The sequence below is a fragment of the Zeugodacus cucurbitae genome, chromosome 5, assembly GCF_028554725.1.
Source record: "Zeugodacus cucurbitae isolate PBARC_wt_2022May chromosome 5, idZeuCucr1.2, whole genome shotgun sequence".
In the NCBI taxonomy this organism is placed as follows: Eukaryota; Metazoa; Arthropoda; class Insecta; order Diptera; family Tephritidae; genus Zeugodacus; species Zeugodacus cucurbitae.
The window spans coordinates 65,918,564-65,943,314 of NC_071670.1; the positions used below are offsets into that span (position 1 = coordinate 65,918,564).

The window sequence follows — 24,751 nt, forward strand, 5'->3', positions numbered from 1 at the left end:
TGGGGCACTTTCGTCCATTCGAACAACATGACCCAGCCAGCGTAGCCGCTGTCTTTTTATTCGCTGGACTATGTCTATGTCGTCGAAGAACGCATACAGCTCATCATTCCATCTTCTGCGGTATTCGCCGTTGCCAATGTTTAAGGGACCATAAATCTTCCGCAAAACCTTTCTCTCGAAAACTCCTAGTGCCGTCTCATCGGATGTTGACACCGTCCACGCTTCTGCACCATAAAGTAGGACGAGTAGAGTTTGATTTTGGTTCGTCGAGAGAGGACTTTACTTTTCAATTGCCTACTCAGTCCAAAGTAGCACCTGTTGGCAAGAGTGATTTCAAGGCTGACATTGTTATTGCTGTTAATGCTGGTTCCCAGGTAGACGAAATTATCTACAACTTCAAAGTTATGACTGTCAACAGTGACGTGGGAGCCAAGACTTCGGATTAACAGTCTTTTAAAAAACGTCTAAAACTACCTCTATTATAAATGTGTTATCCTTTCCAGCTTTACAGAATTAGATACCCAATATTTTACAGAGGAGTAACCTAAAAATATCGAAAGTACATTTAGCAGGGCAATGTTTATGATAAGGAGGTCGTCATAACATAAATCGGGAAGCAGGGATCGGGGTTTATTAAGAACCATATTGAATAAAATTTGCTAAAATATCCACCTGTCACTCACTCCGAAGGCGACCCGCAGAAGACAATCAGTTTCAGTTTGTTTTAGTAAATTTCATCGTGGTACCTGAGCTAACCGTTATTGAGAGAATAGTCCCCGAAGTCTTCGGCAAAATATTGCCAATAACAGTAGCTCTAAATAGGTAAGGATCTCTTCGGCGATCTCTAAATAAGGTTTTACCCAGGAGAACTCTGTCTTGTGATTTCCTCTGGAGCAGGCAGTAGTGAAGTAAAGTCCTTTTTCGACGAACCAAATTAAGTCTTATTTCGGTCGTCTTTAAAATGAAATATAGTTGCATAGTTTCTATCGGGCGGTTCTTAAACGGTTCGAAGAATCTTATGTGGATGGTGAGATCGGGGAAATACGCATAAATGTAATGATGAACGATACGATTTCTATGACTATACAGGCTTTAAAAGATCGTTCGAATTTACGAAGAGTTCCCAACTATAAATATACTACATTCAGTACCAGACGAAGACTGGCGTTAACAGACGAAGAACTAAACTTTTTTCGAATTAAGCGTAATGCTTTAATGACTTTGTATCCGACAAATGACTTGCAACGCAACTCGTAAAATGTTCCTCTTTTTTTATTGGCGAATATTAGTTTACCCATTGACAGTTTCACGAAACAATAATCTTCTTATGTTCCATAAAAAAGTACGCTTTTCAATTCCTGAACACGAAAACTATAAAAACCTGAAAAAATAATAATTTAATTGCAACTTTGCTCGAAATTTTGTGAACTCATTTGACTTAATTTTGGTTTACCAAAGCTAAGCTCGCTTTTTATAACATACTATATACACAGTTACATGAATATTTATTTGCAGTTATTTGCCCTTAACACCTCAGAAGAGCTAACAGTTTCTCATCACCGCTTTGGTGCACACTTTTCCAACAGCAAACTGTGAGCTCGAGGAGCACAAAGGTCCTCCACAGCTGTTGGCAATGAATGCCGAAGGCGACCTTGAACCCTGCAACTTTCCAGTGTTGCAACAAACGCTTCGACACTTACAACTACAAAGGACCATTGCATAGAATATACCGTTATATACATATATAGTATACACACAAAGGTGTGAGCACACAATTTTCAACTTCAAACTGCACAACTTCGCCTTTGTTGGCTCGCACACTGGAGCTTCTCAGGTCAGTCAGGTTGGACTAATGAATTTATGCAGCAGTTACCGTTAAATTTTGGACACTTTGGCAGTGACTGCAGTGATCCGTAGACAAGTTGGGACAAGTTTGGTGAGGCTTCTGTGTATTTTATGCGTTGTCGCACTGACATCCTAGGTGTTTGTATATACATACATATGTACTGTTGTTGTAGCTAACGTTGCGGTCTTTGCGGTTGCAAATACTCTTAATTTTCTTGTACTTCCCCATTAAAATATTATTTGTCCCAGTGGCTTAAAGTCCGGTAATTTGTGCTAATTGCGGTATTGAGGCAAAAAATTCTCAGTTAGTATAAGGCAGGACATTGCAGTTGATTTAAGTGAGGAATAAATTTATTTAATTGCTAATTTTCACATATTTTTTATTCGAATATATTTATTTAGAAAACATTTATCTGCAACATATTGACTTTGTCTTTGCCGTAGAAACCTAGTCTTTGTTAAATATCTCACTATATAGAACTAATGTTAAACAAATTTAGTTGCAAATTTCAAATGAAGACTCCATTAGGAAAAATTTCATACTCAGTTGAGTCGAGGTCACAAAATCTTCCAAAAGGCTTATAAAAAGACAATACAAATGTCACATAAAAGAAAGGAAAGAAAGGAAAATAATACTTTAGAGTTATAGAATTTCCGAGAGGGATAGCTGTCAAACTGACTGTCAAGCCAGCTGTCAAAGAAAGCAGAAGTGTTTGGCATTTGTATTCCGTTTACTTTGACAAGTAAACCTAGCACCGGATCCACGTTTAAGAAACCATATTTCTGTAATTGGAGTGGGAAGTATATTGATGATACACTCCAAGCTTCATTGAATTGTAAAACCAATGTTTTGTTCCATCGGACAACATTGTTAAGATTGAAGATGGGAAGAAATCGTAACAAATTGTACCGAAATTACTTATATCGGATATTATATTATTACCTTAAGCATTAATCCAAATGCGAAAATTGTATGGCAGCTATATGCAATAGTGAACCGATCTGAACAATTTTTTCGGAGATTAAATTATTTCTATGAACAATAACTCGCACAAAATTTCGTGAAGATATGTAGTAAAATGCGGAAGTTTTCCATACAAGCCCTTGATTCCCATCGTTCAGTTTGCAACTATATGATATAGTGGTCCGATATCGGCAGTTCCGACAAATGAGCAGCTTCTTGAAGAGAAAATAACATCTGCAAAATTTCAAAACGATATCTTAAAAACTGAAGGACTAGTTCGTATATATACAGACAGACGGACGGGCAGACAGACGGACATGGCTAAATCGACTCATTTACTGATCATTTATATATATACTTTATAGTGCCTCCGACTTCGTTCTGGGTGTTACAAACTTCGTGACAAACTTAATATACCCTGTCTGTTCAGGGTATAAAAATTAGTTTTATAAATAGATAATCCTGGGCCTGATCGAAGCTTTCTTTTTTTTCAAAAATTTACAAAATGGCGGCCTCAATAAATATTTTTCTAGATTTTCGGAAAAAATCAACAGTTAATTGGTCTTAAAAAATCGAAATTAAAAAAAAAAATCCTTCGATCAGGCCTGAGTTTATTATGTATTCTAAAAGCTGTATAATTTCATTAAAATCTACTGAGCGATTATCGAATTTCAGTTGCCACAAGTTCAAAAAACATAGCTTTGAGATAAATGCATTTAAAGTTGCTCCCGAGCGTTTTGGAGCGCTAGAGCTATCTTTGTTATTTGTCGAATAACTCGAAAAGTTATTATCGGATCAATTTAAAATTTTCAGAGAATATTTTTAAGATTTTACACTTAACGAACACGCAAAAAAAATTTATTTTTTTGAAAATCCAGACTACCCCTAACTCCTTAAAAAAATAACAGGTATTTTCGTTTTTTCGAAAAAAAATTTAATGTTGTGAAACAACGGCTTTTTAAGGTTCTTTTTATTTTTGGAAATTGGAAAAAGCCATGTCTGACGAATATGGAGGCTGGGACATCGTAACAGTATTGTTTTTGGCCAAGAGTGCACGAACAAGCAACGAAGTTTGAGCTTTTAACAAACGAAAATTGGCAAACTCCTAAAAACACGTCTAACCTTAGCTGCTGCTATAGACAAGTAAGAAATTAATATGGATGAAGAATTTATCGTTTGTTCAGGAGCGTGTATGGTATATCAACATAATAAAAGGAATTTGACAATTGGACTCCCCAAACCCGCGAAATGTTAAAATTCGCGATATTTTTTTAACACACTTCGTATATAAAAATATTTAATAAATCTTGAAATATCAAAAGCAACAACAATAACTGATTATATGCGACAAAAATTGTTTATCGATACCAAACAAGACCAAAAGCATTGAAATCACAGGCAACCAACATGATATTACGAGGAGCTCGTGTGTCTCCTCACTTTGTGTGGCAACTAGACTGTTATATGACTACATACCAACACCATTCCACCAGTTTTCACAAACTCAACGGACGAACTCCCAGTGCCAGTTTCATATGTGATTCATCTATTTCTATGTTTCAACTGTTTTTATAGAGAAAGAGTGGAATCTTAAAGCACTATTATTTCAAATGGAATATTCATTCTATTCATATGCACTTTGTACTTTTATTTTCGTAATTTTAAATTTTTCTTCCTCTGCAATTCTACGCATTTGAAGATATTTGCCTCACTTATTCCCTGAACATTTTTACTTTTATTACAAGCTGCCTTGAAACACCCCTCAATTATTTCTCATTCACTAATTTCATTTTAATTGTTCTCGGAACAAATGCCGCATGCCACTTTTGTAAATTTGTATGTATGTACGTGTATGTGTGAACAAATGGGCGTTTAAATTAAAAGAAAAAAGCGGCAAATGCCAAATATTACTCATACGCACCGACGCACATTTCATTAAAATCCACAAAACTGCATTTGTTTTCATGCCAAGCGGGTGTATGAACGGTAAATTGCACAGCAACACACATACACATGCATATTCATTTAATATACCGTTATTTGGGTTTGCATGAGTTTGACAAAACCCGAAAATTGCAATGCTTCGCAAACCGCTCGAAGCGATGTCTAAAAATGCCTGCCGGGAGAGAGGGGAGGCGCGCAGTAAAGTATGAAAATATGTGGTCACATCAGCTGACGCCCTCAACACACAGCGCAAACTTGCGAAACTTGGCGTGCGATAGCGTTTTTGCTCTGCTTGGTTGTTTGTCGACACGCGTTGATAGCATCTAAACTCACACAGAAACACTCATACACAGAGACGGAAAACCAACTGCCAACTTAATGTTGTGATTGTGGTGAAATGCTAGCTGAAATGTTGTTGTAGTTGTTGTTGCAAAAAGTGGGCGCATTGTTATTGTAGTCGCTCGGACACGTAATTCACACGACTATGAATGTTGTCATAATTGCATTAAGACACTTCATAAAAATGGCGAGAAGGGGGAAGGAAGAGGATGAGTGAAAGCGGGGAAACGGTAGGTAAAGCGAAGAGAGGGGGAGCAACCACAGCGGTAGTAATTGTGAGCTCTATGGTACTGATACACACTCATTCTTGGCGGTCGGATTGTTTTAGTTGCGGTTTCAACAGTGTTTGAAGCAACTGCTTCGTAAGTAGGAGGTACAAGGGACGTAAAAAGACCGCTAGAACTTGCAAATTTACCCCTCAAGTCTGCCGTCGTGTTTACTGACACTTTTTTTAATTCATTTCATTGCTCTTCAAACAAAAAATTTGCATTACTTCCGCATAACGCCTAAATGTATGCAACGTTTTTCGAAAGAGTTGTGATTTTACACTCGCCACTGGCTGAGAGCACTCGAACACGCGGTAGTTAAGTTATGTAATGCGCTATAATGAAAAACTTTGGCTGCCAGCAGCTATAAAAAATAAGGAAGTTGAGAACTAGAGGGGTGTGAAGAGCAGACAAATAAGAAAAGTGCGCCAAAAAATAGTTTACAGCGCAAAGTAAGCGTTAAAGCAACTCTTTCGAACTTTCACCAATTGTTGTTTTACTTTCATCAATTTTTTTTGTATTGTTTAACAGCTGTCAACCGAAATATTGCGAATTGGAAGCGTTAGAAAAAAGACGCGAAAACTTACAACAATTTTGACACTTACATAAATGTATACGAATATATAAATATATATGGAAGGGTCAAAAAGTTAAAAGTAAAGCGAAAGAAATATTATTTTTTGTTCTTCAAATCAAGTTAGGATTGGAAAAGAATTGAGTTACATGGAATACATGTGTATATATTTTTAAACACAGCGAGAAGGCAAGTAGCGAATAGATACTTGAAGGAAGTATACATTTAGGCGGTACTACTTTTCTCTTATCTCTGATTCAATCGTTTTCGAATGAAATTCTCTTCAGATATGCTACTCAAAAATATAAGATTGTGATTGCTTTTGTCGGTGTTCTCAGAAGACCCTCAAAAGCTTAGTGTCCTATCTCAGTTGCATACCTATAGGCGCCCAATATCGGGTTACTTGAGGTTTGGTTTATCATATTTCGAGGATCAAGTTTATTTACATTGTGAAAGGTCACATGAGGTCTCTTTATACGAGTTGTGTTCAAAAAATAACGGGAATTTTAAAATTTCCAATTGTCAATTTTATTGATATTTTTTTATTATGTTTATTGCCTACTTTGCTTGTAGCAGCCGCTAAGGTTAGACGTGTTTTTAGGAGTTTGCCGATTTTCGTTTTTAAAAAGTTCACACTTCGTGAGCATTCGTGAATTCTTATTCAAAAACAATACTGTAACGATGGCTCCATATTCGTGAAACCTGAATCCCTCTGACTTTTTTCTATTTTCAAAAATAAATAGAATCTTAAGCATTCGAGAAATCGCTGAAAAAACCGATCGGATCCCAAAAATCGAGTTTGAGAAATGCTTCGACGATTGGAAGAAGCGCTGGAAAATGTGCATAGTATTGAATGGCGACTATTTTAAAGGCGACTATTTTAAAGGCGACAACATTAATGTAGATGATAAATAAAAAAGAAATTCCCGCTATTTTTTGAACACACCTCGAATTTTGAAATTTCACGAAAAGTCAGATTTTTTTATTAGGGTAAAATGAGAAAGCTAGAGGTCACGCGACTTCAAAGATTTCAAGACAGGCCTCGTAAGATTCGGAGTTGGCAGCATCCGGGCCATTAATTATTATTATTTTTTTTAATTTTTTTTCCAAATATGTCCCTTCACATCGCGTTAACCATAAAGTTTTCCCATCAAATTTCATAGTTACTCCCTTAATTGCAATTATCTTTGTCAACCAATTCATGGCTTCCGGTTAATTACCACATTCAAAGCAAACTTTGACACTAAACACAGGAAGGAATTGGAACAACAAAGTTTTGGCCGGAATACAAATTGTAAATTAATACAAATTCGATAATAACAATATTGGTGTTGTTGTTAGTAAGCGAAGTTAAGGATTGAAAAGCTTTGCTGGGGGGCAAAATTGTTAAGGTAAGGTTACTTAATGAGTTGAATTATTGTAATTTATGAGGTGAATTGAGTCTTAATAGGCAAAGGATAATGCTTTTGTAATAATATGTACCACAGGTGAAACTTTTATGAGTTGAATATTCCCGTTACAAATCCAATCAGTTGATGGGCTTGAAAATAAATATTTATACTCTATAAATATTACTGCTCATATGACATCCTAGAAATATTAATATAATATTTTATAAAAATATGCAATAAACCGTTAGTAATCATTATATATGTGATTTTTGCTATTTTTTCTATTAAATTTCCTCCTAAAGGTATCTTAAATTTACCGACAAGCATACCTTAAGGCGCTGCTCTTGAATTGGCTATCCCATTGTCACACCTATTTGTAATTTATTGGCATTTTATACACCTTCTTGCTGCTTATCTATGATATCTAACAGTATTTGTGTATAAGTGTTGGTGTGTGCTTGAAAAGGTCTGCAACAACTCCAAATCGAAATGCCTAACAGCTGTTGCAGCAATACATATCTATATACAAATGTATATACCGTTACAATTTGATACTTTCCAACTTCACACATCGGATGTACCCGGCCACTTGCTTATTGTAACTGTTTTCTATGGCGTATTATTGTCTACCCGTTTTTAAGGTTAAATCCGCTCACACTTTTTAAGTAGATTTTGGCTTTTTGGAGGCAGCCAATGCTGTCAATAAATTTCAAACGCAAACGGCATGCTTGCACAAGGTCGCACAGCTAAACAATTATACATACTTATGTATATGTATATATGAAAACAGTTTCGGTTGCACAAGTATTTCCGCCTCAACTTACACTCTCGTTTTCCTTTTTTGTATGCCTTTGTATGAAATATATAACTGTAATAAAGTACATATGTATATAATTTATGTGTGTGTGTGTGTGTGCTGATTTAAACACGCATACAAACACAAAACAAACAATATCGAAATTTTCCACTCGACAGCACCTTTGGCAAGTGACTTCCTTTTCCGCTGCGAACACACTGCCTAACTGTACTTATATGCACACATAACATTGTGTATATAGATAGATATATGTTTGCTTAGATATGTTTAATCTATGACTATGACAGTTAGATTCGGCTGCGGGTGGTGGCATTAGTGCGATTAACACTGTGCCAACTGAAAAAGGTGTAGACTTTCGGGTGTAAAATGTTCTTTGTATTGAATTTTTTAATGCAAATATTTTTTTTTTTCGTTTTCTCAATACACTGTGTTATGCATATTAAATGGTAATATATTTATTTTGGATTTGCCTACACACTTTTTTGCGTAAAATATTATATATTTTGACCTTTAAGGTGATTTTTGTAATACTTCATTATTTTGGTGTATTTGAAAATGATTTATCACGCTACAAATTGAAATTTTTATGTTTGCATAAGAAATTCACTTTCAAAAAAAACTTTTTTTACACTTTCAGAGTACTTTGCAGCATTAGAGAGACATTTCTTTCACACTTGCATGATGTTGCATAGAGAATATAACAGTTTTGTTCACATAACGGTTGTTTGGAGCACCAAAATTTTTAGACTTTAATTTGTACTGAAATTAGAAACAAAATTTTAAAAATTCTTTTAATATAATAATTATTATTTATTTAATAACTTACAGTTATTTTATATATTATATTTTGTAAATGTGAAATGCGTACCTGCATATAATAATATAAATAATATGCAGGTATGAGCAAAATATTCAACTACGTAAAAGGCACTAATTTCAATGAAATTGTTCTATATATACACGCGCTATATTTATAGTGATATAGTACGTTATCCGTTGAGAAAATCTTCGAGCGCATCTTTGTTGGTGGAATCGTCCAAAACCACTTCTTCGAGTGCAACTGGCAGTGTTTGCTCTTCTTTTTGGATTTCTGTGAAAATAAAATTTTATAATTTTTAACATTATTTGTTTCAAATAAAGACTTTAAAATCTACAAATATTTAATACTCACTGGTTAGCACACCCTTCGATTTGAACTCGGCCAAATCGCCGCGGAATGCATCATCAAATACTGCTTGGCGTTCGCGTTGTATGCGTCGCAAGTTTTGTTCATGTTGGCGTATCTTCTCTTGATGCTTTGCAGCAACACGTTGACGATATGATTCTAGTTCAGCTGTAAGCAGCTGAATGTTAAAAATTTATAACAACAGAAAAAGTGAAATATACAAACCCATTTTAATTTGTTTAAATTGTGATAATTCACACTGTTTGTTTAGCATAAACTCTTGCAAATCACACTCCTCACATAAGTCCTCCAAACGCTCCAACTCCGTTTCCACCGTCGCGCTTAATTTATTCACATTTTGCAATGTTTCTAAGCTTTCATGCAATTTCTCCACCAGCGCTGGTATGCCCGACAGGCAAGTTGCTAAATCTGTCATATCCGTGTGTAGCACATTTGTAGCTTGTCCAATTCGTTCGATTTGTTTGGCAACTTGCGTCGCTTTTGTCGCATTATTCTCATTCGCGTCATGTAGTTGTTTCCAAGCATCTTCGTATTTCGCTAGTAAATTACAACCAGCTGCCATATTGACATCTCCTGGCAGTATCAAATCACTTCCCGGCAGTTGTCCAGCAAAAGAGCTGGAACTGCGGTTGCTGTGTATGCTTTCATCTAAAGTGGGTGTAGTGGCACTACTGCTGGCGGAGGAAGTTTGGCTTTGCCGATATTGCTGTTGTAAGTTTTCCGTAATAATATATCCCTCCTGAATGACGCTATTCAGTTTCTTGCGTAAGCTTCCGAACATTATGCGTGCGTTAATTTGGCACTGTATTCTTTTAATTAACAAAATATTTATAATAAAATTAAGTGAAATTTATTCGTAAACACAATCAGCTGATGGAGCGACGTCAACAAGTCACAGTGGACTTGCCAACTACCGAAAATAAACGTAGAACCAATTCGAATTTTGTATTAAGTTAAAACTTAAATAATTCGAAATTTAAATTAAATTTAATTGGAAATTTACTATTTATAAAGTATAACCAATATATATTTAATTATTATTTCAGACTTAATTAACCACATAAAATGATAAAAATATTTGAGATTTGTTTTCATATAAATATATTATTAAAATCATATTTACACAATTTTACTATGAATAAATACATGTAATTATGTACATACAAATGTACATACATGAAACTTAATAATTATTATCTAGAAAAAACAGTAATTTTATCTACAATGACATTCTTTCTTCAGTAGACACCAGGTAACTTGAACAACTGTTTGATTGATATTATAAGTATTAAGAAATTAAATAAATTGTATAATGAGATCAGTTGTGATATTGAAAAAATATTGAAGAAATTCGATAAAAATTATTTGAGATACAAAAGGTAATTAAATATTTTCTATTATTTGTTGTTCAAGTATTGACGAGCCTACTGTAAGTATTACGCTGAAATTTGTTCATCAACTGACTCGAGCGTAGTTACTGTTGACTGATTTTGTATTAAGTTTAGTTCCACTTGTGCCTTATCTATTGTAGTTATAGGTGGTACCATTGTATAGAGAAGTAAAGAAACTATCAGCTGATAAAACGTAAACAATCCACAGCTGAGAGACGTTCATGGAGAACTGTCAAGTCATTGTATAGATATATCTATACAATGGGTGGTACCGATATTGCTTCAAGTGAAGAACTCACTGACAGATCAGTTAGTGATGACGGTGGTAAAATATGTGGATTGCCGACTGCTGACTCCTTTATCGGCACATTGACAACGTTGCTGCTCATTTCAACTTCCGATTTAATATTTTCCCGATCAGTATTCGCTATTGTCTTACTGTTTGTACCGGCAGTTTGGACGTCACTTGAATTTGATTCACAGATTCCATTAGAGATAGTTTCACTGACTTCCAGGGGTTGTGTTTCATTTATTAAAGCTTGCTGCGCTTGCACTTCACAAATTGGCATTTCCGTTGCATCAACTTTTATTGACGGTAATGAACACTCCGTAGGTGTTATTAATGAGTTGACCTCAACTGATAAGTTTGTATTCTTTTCAGGCACTCTAACTACCGAATCATCTGCAACTGTTGTTAGACTTTCGTTTGGCATTAAAATTGCATTCGTCTCAGCACATATAACTAAATCCGATGTCATATCTGTGTCTGGTAGTTTTTGTGCCGACTCATCAGCAACATTCAGAGTTAGACTTTCCTCTGATATTGAAATTGCATTTGTCTCAGACACACACAAACCTAAATCAGATTGTTTCTCACATGAGAATGTTATATCTGTGGGCTGACCTGCTGTCTTCACTACGTCTGGAAGTTTTTGCGCCGATTCATCAGTGGAATTCAGAGTTAGACATTCTCCTAATATTGCATTTGCGTTCGGCGCAGGCACACATAACACTAAATCCGATTGTTTCTCACAAGCAGACGTTGAATCTGTTAAAACTCGATCTGGTAGATTTTGCACCGACGCATCAGCCCCATTCAAAGTTATAATCTCCACCTCACTATCAGATGAACTGAGTAGTGTAACAGTTTCGGCCACAGCGTGACAAAGCGAGTTAGGTTCATTTGTATTATTTGTACTTTCGATATCTTTTTCACTAGTTGAACTCTCCGACTCACTGTCGTCATCTGTAGTAGTTTCGGATTCAGATGTTATACAAATACATTCGTCGTTTTCCGTTTGCTTTTCTGTCACAGCAATTATTTCAAGTATTTTATCACCATGTGAACTATCCGAATCTAATTCCAAAATGACTGCGTCAGAACTTGACCCGTCAGAGCTGTCATTAGGCAAATCCGCCTTGGGAAGTTTTCTTTTCACTTTCTTCTTTCGTATACTTGCGTTACTCTTAGCTTCACTACCACTGGATGTGGCGGAGGAGAGGCTTATCTGCAACACTTCACTACCGTCGGAATCACTTTCATTCAAGTTTAATGATGATGCAGCGCTAGAAATGGACGCCTTTTCCTTTTGAGTTTCACTAACTTCGGCGTCACTTATACGCAGTTCCTCTTTCAAAGCTTCGATTTCGGAGGTTTCATGACCAGCCATTAACGTGTTATAATATAATATTTGTTGTAATTGATGTTGCCGGTAGTTATTGGCCATTAGCGCAGCATCAAACTCAATGGCAGCATTTATATCAGGTTCATAGTAGATCTCACCTGTACCAACTTCCATTGCATTATCATCTGGTTGCGCAATCTTACGCGTTTTGGGTTTGGAACTTTTTCGTAATTTACTTTTCTTTCTTCTGTAACTGCTACGGCTTGTAGAAGAGCTACTGTCGCTGTCGCTACTGCTATCACGGCTACTACTACTGCTGCTAGAGTAACGTCTCTCATCTTTTTTACTTCGACTTTTCCTCCTTTTACTTTTTTTGAGTTTATTATATTTAGTTTTCCTTTCATGCTTTCTGCTTTTCTTTACATCCTTGGAATGGTCTTCATCTGAGGAGCTACTCAATACAAGTTCCCAACTGCCAGATCGACTCCTTGATCTCATTCTTTTTATTATTTCTCGTCTTTCATCGAGTTCTCGCAACTTCTTTCTACAATTCTCTTGAGTACGGTCATTTTTACGCTTGTTGTGGGACAACACTGAATTGAGTGTACGTCCGAGGAATCGCTTATTCGGTTTTGCTATTGGATTTATCTTGCGCTCTTGTATTGCAGGCTCTTTAACCTCACCCATTTCACGCACAATTTCAGCTATCGCTAACCTGTATATATCAATAACTGTAAATCCATTTTTTATTATATTGTTCATGTAGTTACCTAGTAAGCTCCGCATCATCCATGACAAATTGTTTATTTCTAAAATTTCTGCACTAAATAAAACCAAATTAAATTTTCTACAAAGAAATTCGAGGGAATAATAACAAAAACAGCTGAAAATGTGAATGTAACCAGACTTTTCAAATTGATCGATATGACAAATATACACGAGCTTTCAAATATCAAATAAAGCCTTTATATATTAATGATGTGTAACAATTGCCACATTTTACTTATACTTTGTTGTTATTGTAATATTCTATTTATTTAATGCATTTTAATTGAAAATATCTTAATTTTTTAATAACTTCTCCAATTGGTTACATATTTTCGTGGTGTAAACGTCGAATATAAAATATAACTCCCCAATTCAAATGGCATGGGCGACATCTGCAGCTTAAATGTAATCAAATTAGGTTCCACTTTAGTATTAATTTAACACAACTGGCTATTCTAAAATGAAATAATATAATTTTTACTATTAGGTTGATTTAATTCGAATTAAATATAATTGTATCACTCATTTCAGAGTTTTTCTATATGCATTTAGTTGTATTACTGAAATTTTGTGAATATTTTTAAGCTGGCATCACTGGTGGTTTTCAATCCGCTTTGTGGACTGTAGAACTATGGAAAAAATCATTCGAAGCGTGGTTGAAAATTTGTCGACTCGTACTCGTTCTTGCGGATTTTTTCTCGGCGATTAATATAGTGCAATTGTGCTAAAATTCGTTATGTTCATAATAAATGTGAAGTGAAATAATGGCTATATATTGTTTTATAAAGAAAAAGTGTGTAAAATAAGTGCGAAGTGAGAAAGCCGAAAAATTCTCGTACGCCTTCGAGATATCTGATTGTGAGTGGCAATCGCTGTGGAGAAGAACGAGAAGAGGAAAAAAGTTGGAAAAGGGCGCTCCGCTGGCAATTTACAGTAATAAAAAAACAACTTCACCTCGATACAGATAAACTCAACACTCCCGCTCACTTCACGTCCCACTCGTCGTTCCATTAACGACGAACATATATACACACACAGCCATTTTGCTAGCAATACGTTCATTATAGGCGGTGCGTATTTACGGGCGCGAATTCAGTCGCAACGAGTGAAATATTTTTTTTCCTACATTTGAACTAAGTAAAGTTTTAAACCAATAAACAATTTGTGTGCAATTAAAAAGACAAAGTTTACGAGTAATATTAACTCTTCGATATTTACAATTGTATTGCGGAAAAAAATCTACAAAAGAAAAATGTGAGTGTCGTATAAAACAACAAAATTGACTTCAAATTTGTCCATAATATCAAACGTCGTTTAAAATTTGTACAAATATGTATATAAGCGTTAAAAGAAGAGTGTAAATCGCAAAACGATGTGATTATTTGGATTATTGTATGGGTGAATTAATAGACAAGTGAATTTTGCTGCTTATTTGCCATATAAAGTCTTATTTCAAGTCCTCGATCTGACGACGCACGACGTCGGTCGTTGCTGTCCGGTGCTGTGGATGCTAGGTGTCGCCATGTTGCGTTTAATTGTCATTGCGTTTTATCAATTTTCTTTTCTGTCATATTCGTAGATTTTTCTTTTCATTTGTACGTAAAGTGTGGGGAAAGAAAATGTGCTAAAAGTGGGTGAACAGATAATTTATTAAATCATAGGAGAAGTTTTCTTACGTATTTATATTTTCGAAGTAATTGTTGTTTGCAGTTTGAAATACACACGTTAACTGTATTAGCGGTAATAGGCATTTCTGTAATTCTGCTAATAATATAAGGTGTCCAATTACAAGGACGAAATTTTTTACGTTGTACATTGTATTATAAACAGCATGGAAATAGACAAGTGAGATTTCAACCCCTACAAATTAAGTGTGTGTATCAGCGTTGATGAAATTAATTTAAATAATTTAGTAAATGTCTTTTTTTAAAAGAAGTAATTACATTATAGTGGAAAGTAGCGGACAGTAAGCCATCTTACATATATGTATTAATTTCGAAGCTAAATATGCGAACGCAGCCCGTTAAACCGCAACAAAAATTATTTGAGGTTATGGTCAATTTACGGCCACCACTTGTTTGCCATCGCTTATTTGTCTTGCGATTAGTGTATGTCAGGTATAATGTTAATCAAATACTGATATCTTTCATTAGCAACATTTCGTTACAATTATTAGTATAATATTTTCCGAATTCCACGTAAGTTTGAAAAACATTTACTATTTGTTATCTGCGTTGTTGTAGATATGTTTGCCCGAAAATAAATTGTTGGTTTTCTCGTAGTTACATATACCAAACGATCGCATATCCACCTGCTATCATCAACCTTGCAGTCTTTTAAAGTCTCGTGAGTTGATCGTGGCGAAATATTTTTATTTTTTATATTTATCTTTATACCGCCTTATTCGTAATTTAGAAGGTGTTAATTGATTAACCATTACATATGCGCTTTCTGTCGAAATGTAATATTACTTATGATATGGGTCCAAAACACCAATAGAAACTGAAAGTAATACAGCTTCTCAGTTTATTACTTACAAACCGAAGATATTCATATGTGCTTATACGGATTATATTTATAATCTTATCTAACCGTTTACTGTTTACTACATTATTCTATTTTACAGCTAGCATCTTATAAAACGGCTTAGGCACGTTGCTTTCAACTCTCTGCCGGTACAAATGCTGGCATTTTCGGTATAATTACCACACTGCCAACGAGTTCGCAAGAAAATTTCTTGATTCGTTTGTCTTACGTCGATGGTGCAATTTGATCTATATAGAAAAGACAATAGTTAATTAATTACCGCGCAACGCTTCGTAACGGACGACGCGAAAAAAATCCAAACGGATTGCGCATACAATTCCCGTTCCGTGAGAAGAAGACTGCTTTGAATGGATCCTTTTGTCGGCTGGTTTCAAGAGGAACAGGAGGGTCCAGCATTACGCACATGGTGTAAAATTTGGGAGACCAATGCGCATGATATGAGCCAATTGTTGGAACAACAGAGCCAACAATTACAGCAACTGCAAAGCGTTGGCAACGGCAAATTGAACGGCACGTTAAGTGCACGCGATCGTGATTCATTACAATTGCTGCTACAGCAAGTTGGCAACGGCGGCCTGCGCAATTCCATATATAATAATAATAATAACAACAACAACGGTAGTAGTGGCACAAATAGTGGCAATACATCCAGCAACAACTCAATTGACTCGACGAGTAACAACGACTGCATCACACCGGCCACTACACCAGTCATAGGAGGGGGGGATAATAACAGCACGAAAATGCCGTCACACGATCGTCCAAGCTATTATAATCCATCGCGCAGGAAAATTGGGCGTATAGTTGACAATAAGGCGAGCACATTTAACGTCAACAAATATATGGGTAAATTGGTAATCAAGTACAAAGGCTGCCCTTGGCGTGTGCCGGGTTTCGAGTATGGCCGAGGAGTTGTCGGTTTACATCAGGAAATCGAACAGTTTTACAATTACGTATTACCTACGCCCACCGAACATGCCATACGCAACGAAGTCGTACAGCGCATCGAAGCGGTGGTGCACTCAATATGGCCAAAAGCGATTGTCGAGATATTCGGTTCCTTCCGAACGGGACTTTTTCTACCCACATCGGATATTGATTTGGTTGTTTTAGGTGAGTGTAGCCTAACATTAAGCAGAAAAAAAACACAATATTTCATTTACAAAGTAAATATGTTGTTTATTCAATTGTTTTACTGTTAAAAATTTATTTATAAATTAATATTAAAAATGAGCTCAAATATAAATAAAAATTTGTAAATACAACACATGTAAATTTCTACCCACAAATAGGCTTATGGGAAAAGGCGCCATTGCGCACACTCGAAACAGAACTGATTGCCCGCGGCATTGCTGAGCCACATTCGGTGCGTGTACTCGACAAAGCCTCGGTACCCATCATCAAGCTCACAGACCGCGAAACACAAGTGAAAGTCGATATTTCATTTAATATGCAGTCCGGTGTGCAATCGGCCGAATTAATTAAGAAATACAAACAGGAATTTCCACTGTTAGCGAAACTGGTGCTTGTACTGAAGCAATTTCTGCTTCAACGTGATCTCAATGAAGTTTTTACCGGTGGCATTTCCTCATATTCGCTGATATTGATGTGTATTAGCTTCCTACAATTACACCCGCTACAAATCGATCACGACAAAGCCAACTTGGGCGTGCTGTTGCTGGAGTTCTTCGAACTTTACGGACGTAAGTTCAATTACATGAAGATCGGTATATCGATCAAAAATGGCGGCCGCTACATACCCAAGGAGGATTTGCAACGTGAAATGATCGATGGCCATCGTCCATCGTTGTTGTGCATTGAGGATCCACTGACGCCAGGCAACGATATCGGTCGCAGTTCATATGGTGCATTGCAGGTGAAACAGGCATTCGAGTATGCGTATATGCTGTTGGCCAACGCTGTGAGTCCACTCAACGAATTCGGTAGTAATTGCTCAGAACGCACCATACTAGGTAACTTCCATTGTACTAACGGCAACTACGTGTGGTCGCTATTTACTTGTTTCAATAAATTTTTCATTTCTCTCATGCAGGGCGTATAATACGTGTTACCGATGATGTAATCGATTATCGTGAGTGGATACGTGAACACTTTGAGCATCTTGTGATCCCTCATACGCCCAACAGTGGCAGTGCCGTTAAGTTCATTCCGTCGATGCTACCACCTGGCGTACTGACACCACCACTGCAGCATCAGCACATGCATCCACTGGCGCAGCAACAACAGCAATTGTACCATCAACATCAGGCCGTGATGGCGCAACGGTTACGACGGAGTAGCGTCTCCTCTGGTGACGATTCGGAGGATAGCAAAGAATGTGATGTAGACTCAACGTCATCTCCACCGGTAAGCAATCCACTTATTATAGCGCCGGCAACGTCTGCGGCGCCAACCGCCATGACCTCTTCCGCGAATATTCATACAATGTCTCGTATGGATACATGATGAATAGTTGCTGGTCTGGTGCAGCAGCAGCAGTTACAACAACAACAGCAGCAGCAAGAAAACCAAGAGCAACAGCAGCAGTATCAACAAGCGTCATTGGTTAGCAATAGCAAACACACTGTCGCCAGTGTAACCACAAACATCGCTGTCAACTCTCAAATCAACACCAGTACCAACGTTCAAGACAGTGGCAGTGTTGGTGGTGCTGGTGGTGTAAATGTGAGCGGCCATATCGCTGCTGTTGCTAATAGTCCACATAGTATTGGTGGTAATGGTGGTGGCGCTAGTAGTCAAATAAGTGTTCGTCAAAAATTATTTATAAAGCCACCGCCAACAACGCTGCTGCCACTGCCGCTGCACCAGATCAATCAGCAACAACTTAGTCCACAACAACATCATCAACAACCACAATATGCACAGATTACGCAGCAAATACAACATCAGCAGCAGCAACTACAAGCGAGTATACATATGCAGCAGCTGTCACAACAACAACAACAACAACAAGCGTCAGCCTCCTCCCAAATGCAGCCACAGCCGCAGCTAACGCAACTGCCGACCCAGCAACAGCAACAGTACGCAATGCAACAGCAGCAGCAGGCACAACAACAACAACAACAACAAATGCACACACAATGTCCGCCTCCGCAAAAACAACAATCGCCGCCGCGACAACATAAGCAACCCTCACCGCCGCAGCAACAGAAGCAATTATCCCCGCCCCGACAACAAACACAACAACAACAGCAACAGCAGTTGCACGCACAGCAGCAGCAGCAGCAGCAACAGCAAGCGCAGCAAAGATTTTCCGGCCCTTCAAATCGCCGTCAATTCTATGTGCCACCGCCAATGCAGCAGCAATATCAACAGCAACAGCAACAACAAATATCCAAATCGTCTTCTACCGAGTCGTATACGAATGCGACAAGTACGAGTGCAACTTCCAGCTATGTGGGCAACAGCAATAATAATGCCAGCAATAGCAATAACAACAGCAACAATAATAATCGTACCCGTTACACACAGCGGCCGTCGCAACAGCAACAACAACAGCAAGTACGTCAACAACGTGTGCAACAACCAGCGATGCGTCAACAACGTTATAACGTGCGAACAGCATCACCCGCGTCAACAGCAACAACAACAACCCGCCCATCAACAAATCCAATGCAACGTGCGACACTCACCTCTGCCTCGTCGACAATATCGATAATTTCCATATCGTCGGAGTCGTCAGTGGGTTCGACATCGTCATCGGCGAATAGTTCGGGGTCGGCGTCAGCGTCTGCGTCCGCGTCAATAAATACAAGAATAGGTGAGTCTTAAAAGCAAAATCAAAAGTGATCAGAAGACTGCGTTGGAGTTTGGTAGTTAATGCAGTTCGTTTAGCAATTTTGGAAGCGAAAATATTGTGTTGTTGTAGTGTCTAAAGTTACAGTTGTTTTGTTAATTTAATGTGATGTTGTACAAATGACCTTGACTTGTCCTCTGCCGTCTTTTGTTTGTTGGTCTTTGAAATCTGAATCTGAATATTGCCAACTAGCTTAAAGTAATTGTCGTAGAATACTGTGATTTGTAAAAAAAGTAGTAATTTCTTTTGTCCGCCGACCTCTTATAATTTTGCATTTCAATAATTACTCGTTTTGTCGCGTCCTTTGAACTTAACCTCACATATTACTCGTTTGTTTTGTCCGCAATTGTTTTCTGTGCGCAACTTAACCTAAAAATTTGAAATATTTTCTTCTATTTGCTCTCTAATCATGCTAATCGTGTCGTGATAAAAGGCCAACAACGCAACCGCGATGGTAACGATAGAAGGACGAAGAAGCACCAATCTGGTAGCAGTAGATCTAGTACCAGCAAATAGACGTATCAACAGCAAGCAGACTGTATCGAGTATGTGCAAATTACCGTTGGGAGTTGCAAAAGCCATTAAGAGCAACAACCAACGAATCTCCCAAACGACTGCCTACGATCATGAAGTGACATGGGAAGCATTTCGAAAGCACAACGAAGAGTTTGCGCGCGCGCTCAGTTCAGAAAACACACCAACAACACACTTACATATATACAAATTCACAAACACACACTCGTACTATAAACGCATATGCACCATATGCTGTAGCACACACTATTAGGCAACTAGGAAATTAGTATGTATGTATGAAATTAGGTACTTTTATGTAGTCCTACAATGGCGACATTTGGCCAATAGTTTGTAGACATGCAATATATTAATAATACTGTAGCGGCGCTTAGTTAAAGGTACAGTTGTGACGGGCGGGCGAGAGCGGAGAGGTTGTTTAATTAATAAACGATTTGTGCTTGCATTATTCTATATAACTATAATTACTGGGCTGATATTAGTAGAAATAGTTGATAACCTGTGCCTATTTTAACGTAATAATTTAACGAGTAAGCAAAAAATGCTAAAAATCATTATTCAATTCAACAATAACCTTAACTAATGTTTGTTGTGCGCGACATAGCATTTGCACATACACACACACACACACAGACACACATATAGTTACGACCGTTGATGTATGACGCTACTGATGATTGATATATGATGACATAATGTTATGTAATATGTACTAGGGTTGTAGTGTTGTCACACTATACAAATACAAAGAGGGTAGGTAGTTAAGGTAAGGTAAGACCGGACGATCATGTTGGACGTTGCTACGAGAATGCCACATAGTCCCCAACAGCTATTTAGGATAAAAAAAGGAAAAGCATGTAAGAGACACGACGTGCTTAAGCAGTAGGAGAGCAGTAAGAAAAGTTGAAGTAGTTTTTATTATAAGTGAAGTTAAAAGAGTTCTAAGGTGAAATATGTAAGATAACACACACAAAGTGAGGGAGAAAGCGTGAGTGCGAGAGACGGATCCTTAAAAGTTAAACTTTTACCAGATAAAATGCAACAGGTAAATTAGATACTCAAGGAAACGATTTGAAAGTGATTTTAGTTAGAAGTTGCAACAAGTTGTAGCACCAGCAGCGTATGGAAATGAATACTATATGCTTGGCTTGCTCTAAGCGAGAGAAATGCACATATGAATTATGAACAAAAATTAGAAATGAAAGTAGACAAAAAAATTAAAAAAAAAATATATATTAAGTAATGCAAAGAGCCAGCCTAAACCGTTATTAGTATTTAATTGCGTTGAATGAATGCTAATCTGTTGCTCTAAATAGTTAGAAATCGAATGCAAACATGTAACCCAAAATCAAATGCTTTCAGAAATGTAGTCTGTAAGTTAATTAATTTTTTCCCCCACAAAAAAATCTTTGTGTGTATGTGAATTGCAGTAGGAGCAATGAAAGTATATATAGCAACAGCAGCAGAAGTTTCATGTGATATTAAACGAACAAAAAAAATTTAATGATTACTACAAAAATACACAACACAGCGAAGAAAACGCGTAAAATTTATGTAATGTATGCTCAAACTTCAACTTTTCTTCAGTGTGCTAGATGTGGATGAGTTTACGAGAGAAAGCAAGAATTCGTATGTTTAAAAGTAGAGAAAATTATAAAATGTACATGCAGATGTACGCGTAGCTTGATAGTAGATACATATATGTGGCAAGCTGTAGAAGAAGGGTCTTAAATTTTAAGCCATAGACAATACAGTTGTAAAATCGGGTGGGAGGGTGTAGCATTGCGCCTGTGAAGAGCATCTTTTAATTTGAACTATTATATAATTTTTTAATGCAAAATATCGGCGTTTAAGCAATAATATACTTTTTTAGTTTAAAAATTGAAAAAAATTGGCCAAAAAAACATGTTATGTAATCGAGTTCAAGTTCGATGGCAAGAAAGTGAAATGAAGTCGAATGAAAAATAATCAAAAAGAGAACGTCAACAAGAGAGTTTGAAGAGCGTGATCAACGTTTCAATAATAATAATCATATAGTTTTGTCATTTCAATTTCCTTTAATTAATTTCGCTTTCAAAAACACTCGTAGTTTGAGGTTAGCTGCATTTTCCAATTAAAAAAATTTTGTTTTATTAAAGAAGTTATTTCCTTGAAGAAACTAGTTGTATTTATAATTGGAACTGAAATTGGCCATGAGTGTGTAATTTTGTATATTTTTTCGTAAAATTATGAAGCTTCACATAAATCATAAATAGAAAGCAGTCTTAATTACTAACTAATAAAATATTAAAAAATAAAAAAAAAAATCATAAAAAAACAGAAAAGCACTAAAAATCAAAAAAATTGAATCAGAAATATTACAAATTATAATTCTTTCCAATTATTATTATTTTTTTTATTTAATTTCGTATAATAATTTTAAAATATAATTGTTTATTTTAGCATCGTTTAATAATTAACATTTGCATAGGTTCACATATTTTCAGTATCTTCTAACTAAAATTTAAAATTCTCTTAAAATTTGAATAGTTTTTCAAACATTTTTAATTTTTTTTTAAATAATTTTTTAACTAAATTTTGTAAAAAAAAAATTAATTTTTTTCTTTATTTTTTTTTCTCAATTTATTTACAAAAAAATTTGATTGTAATCACAAAAAAAAAATATTTTTATTATTTGTATTTTAATTACTATTATTTTTTTTTAATTATATAAAATAATATACAATTAATTTATAGGAGATTAACGCTTTCTATTTATGTTATACGAAAGATTGATTTGCTTTTGCTTCAAATGTTGATCATGCTCCACATGCTTTCTTTATGCAAACACAAAAAAAAAAAGTTTTACAAAAACGTTCTAAAACGCCAGTTTTCGTAAGCAAGCGAGTTTCGAGTATTCCGTGTAATGTTTAAATAATTTCTTTTAGGGTTTAGGGCTTGCACAGTAGTTGTGGTGCGCACGTTTATCTTATGCTTCGTTTAGAGGAGGGGCGTTGAGTTTTAGCAGCAACAGTTAGTTTTACTTTTCGGGCGGGTAACAACAACAACAACACACAACATTATTAAAAACGACAAATAAACTATAACAACAACAATAAAAAAACGCTCTACTTAGTTACTTACATAGTTACAGTCGTTAAATATTTTTACACATTTCGTTATTAGCTAAGTTTCACAATAAACATAATTAAATTAAAGATTTTTACTTAACACATAAGCAAGCCATTAGCTAATTAAGTGCAAGCATTGTTTGTAATACATCTATCTATCTTATCATTCAACATTTATTTAATTATAATTAATTAGAATTTTCCAATTTGAAAGAAACCAGAAACAAAAAAAAAAATTATTATCTACAAATGTATGTATGTTTATATATGTATAAATGAAATGATTTACATGAAAATATGCAAAAACGCCCCTACGTGTCGCACACAGTTTCAATTTCAATTTCAATTTGCAAAACATCCCAATGCCGCCACCGCTCAATTTATACATATATAATCATATTGAAAAAAAAAATCAAAAATCAAAAACTATAACAAAAAAATTATTAAAAAAATGCTGTTAAAATTACTGATTACTATTACGTTATTTACACTAAAAACTAATGTTCTGTTTTAAATTATAAATGAAATTAATTTTTTTAGCTGTCATACTTAGTGAAAGTGTCGCATTGTGCGCTCAAGTACAAAGCAATAATAGCAAAAAAATAACAAAAAAAACGTCAAAAAAAAAATCCAAGCAGAAAAAGTAATAATGTGTGAAAATTATTTTTGACCACACCCTAATGTGTGCATTAATTTTTTTTGTTTTTGCTCTTAAGACTGCACAAACATCAACCAGCAACCGTAGTTTTACGCCGATTTATAGACTTATTTGTTAATAACATAACCGTTTCAAGACTAAAGTAAGAGCTAAACTGCATACTAATGGTTAGTATATATATGCATATACTTAGTATATATGTCATGTATGTAAGTGTATATACAATATAGTATTTAAAATGTAATATGCATAACAACTAACAAGCTAACTAGTGGGTGTGTAGTTTTTGAAATTGTTAATTAACGGTTCAAACACGAACAACGAAGTGCGACCGAAGTAGTGAAAAGTGTGTGTTGAAAAGAAAAGTAGAAAAAAATGCGATTATTTGTGAGCAAATGCGAAAATTGCTGCGATGTGCAACACTGTGTGCTGTTTTTTAAATAACGAATGCCTGCAAATTTAAGTGAATTTTTGAAATTTTCAATTTGCTCGAAATATTTTGCGGCACCTAAAATGGATTTTCCGCTGTGCAATTTTAATGAAAGCCAAGTAATTAATTATTTTTATTTAATTTCTTTTTTCATTATACTTACAAATTTGTTTATGTATAAACGCCTCCCACAACAACAACAACAACAACATTGAACACTGTACTATATTATTATAACTATTTGATTTAATTAGTATTTAAGTTAAGCTGTGAAATTCCGTCTTATTTTATTTAAGCGTAAATTACGAAATACGAAGCGATATCGCTCGCTAGTCAAAAAGAGTTGAAGAATAAGCAGCAGTATAAGCTGAATACTTGTTGTATGCGTAAATTTGGAATTTTTATGGCTCGAAGCTGCTGCGAGATTGTGTAGCGTAAGCGAAAAAAAACTAAAAAAAAATTTTTGTTTAATTAATTCATAAATGCAACTGCGTCCACATATGGTGTGGCATGCATTATGTAAACTAAAACAACAACAACAACAG

General features: G+C 35.6%; 3 protein-coding genes across 6 annotated transcripts; 1 reads left to right on the forward strand and 2 right to left on the reverse strand.

The window, feature by feature from the left end:
• Window positions 1-8,981: 8,981 nt before the first annotated feature.
• Window positions 8,982-10,233, reverse strand: LOC105213775 (dysbindin protein homolog). The gene is made up of 3 exons (XM_011186830.3): window positions 9,531-10,233; window positions 9,312-9,473; window positions 8,982-9,230 (listed from the first exon to the last, which is right to left on the reverse strand). Exons 1-3 carry the CDS (start codon window positions 10,105-10,107, stop codon window positions 9,130-9,132), a joined length of 840 nt encoding a protein of 279 aa, XP_011185132.2. The 5' UTR covers window positions 10,108-10,233; the 3' UTR covers window positions 8,982-9,129.
• Window positions 10,234-10,971: 738 nt separating this feature from the next.
• Window positions 10,972-13,462, reverse strand: LOC105213774 (serine-rich adhesin for platelets). The gene is made up of 2 exons (XM_011186828.3): window positions 13,113-13,462; window positions 10,972-13,057 (listed from the first exon to the last, which is right to left on the reverse strand). The coding sequence occupies exons 1-2, from the start codon at window positions 13,133-13,135 to the stop codon at window positions 10,972-10,974; spliced, it is 2,109 nt and encodes a 702-aa protein (XP_011185130.2). The 5' UTR covers window positions 13,136-13,462.
• A 259-nt stretch (window positions 13,463-13,721) lies between these two features.
• Window positions 13,722-21,875, forward strand: LOC105213772 (non-canonical poly(A) RNA polymerase protein Trf4-1). 4 transcript variants are annotated; one of them, XM_011186824.3, is made up of 6 exons: window positions 13,722-14,364; window positions 15,737-16,770; window positions 16,950-17,630; window positions 17,711-18,024; window positions 18,544-19,438; window positions 19,908-21,875. In XM_011186824.3, exons 2-6 carry the CDS (start codon window positions 16,005-16,007, stop codon window positions 19,988-19,990), a joined length of 2,739 nt encoding a protein of 912 aa, XP_011185126.2. In that variant the 5' UTR covers window positions 13,722-14,364; window positions 15,737-16,004; the 3' UTR covers window positions 19,991-21,875. The 4 variants fall into 4 exon arrangements, with proteins under 4 accessions (XP_011185126.2, XP_011185127.2, XP_011185128.2 ...); XM_011186825.3 differs by lacking the exon at window positions 13,722-14,364 and adding an exon at window positions 14,813-14,955; XM_011186826.3 differs by lacking the exon at window positions 13,722-14,364 and adding an exon at window positions 14,844-14,983.
• The last annotated feature ends 2,876 nt before the right edge of the window (window positions 21,876-24,751 follow it).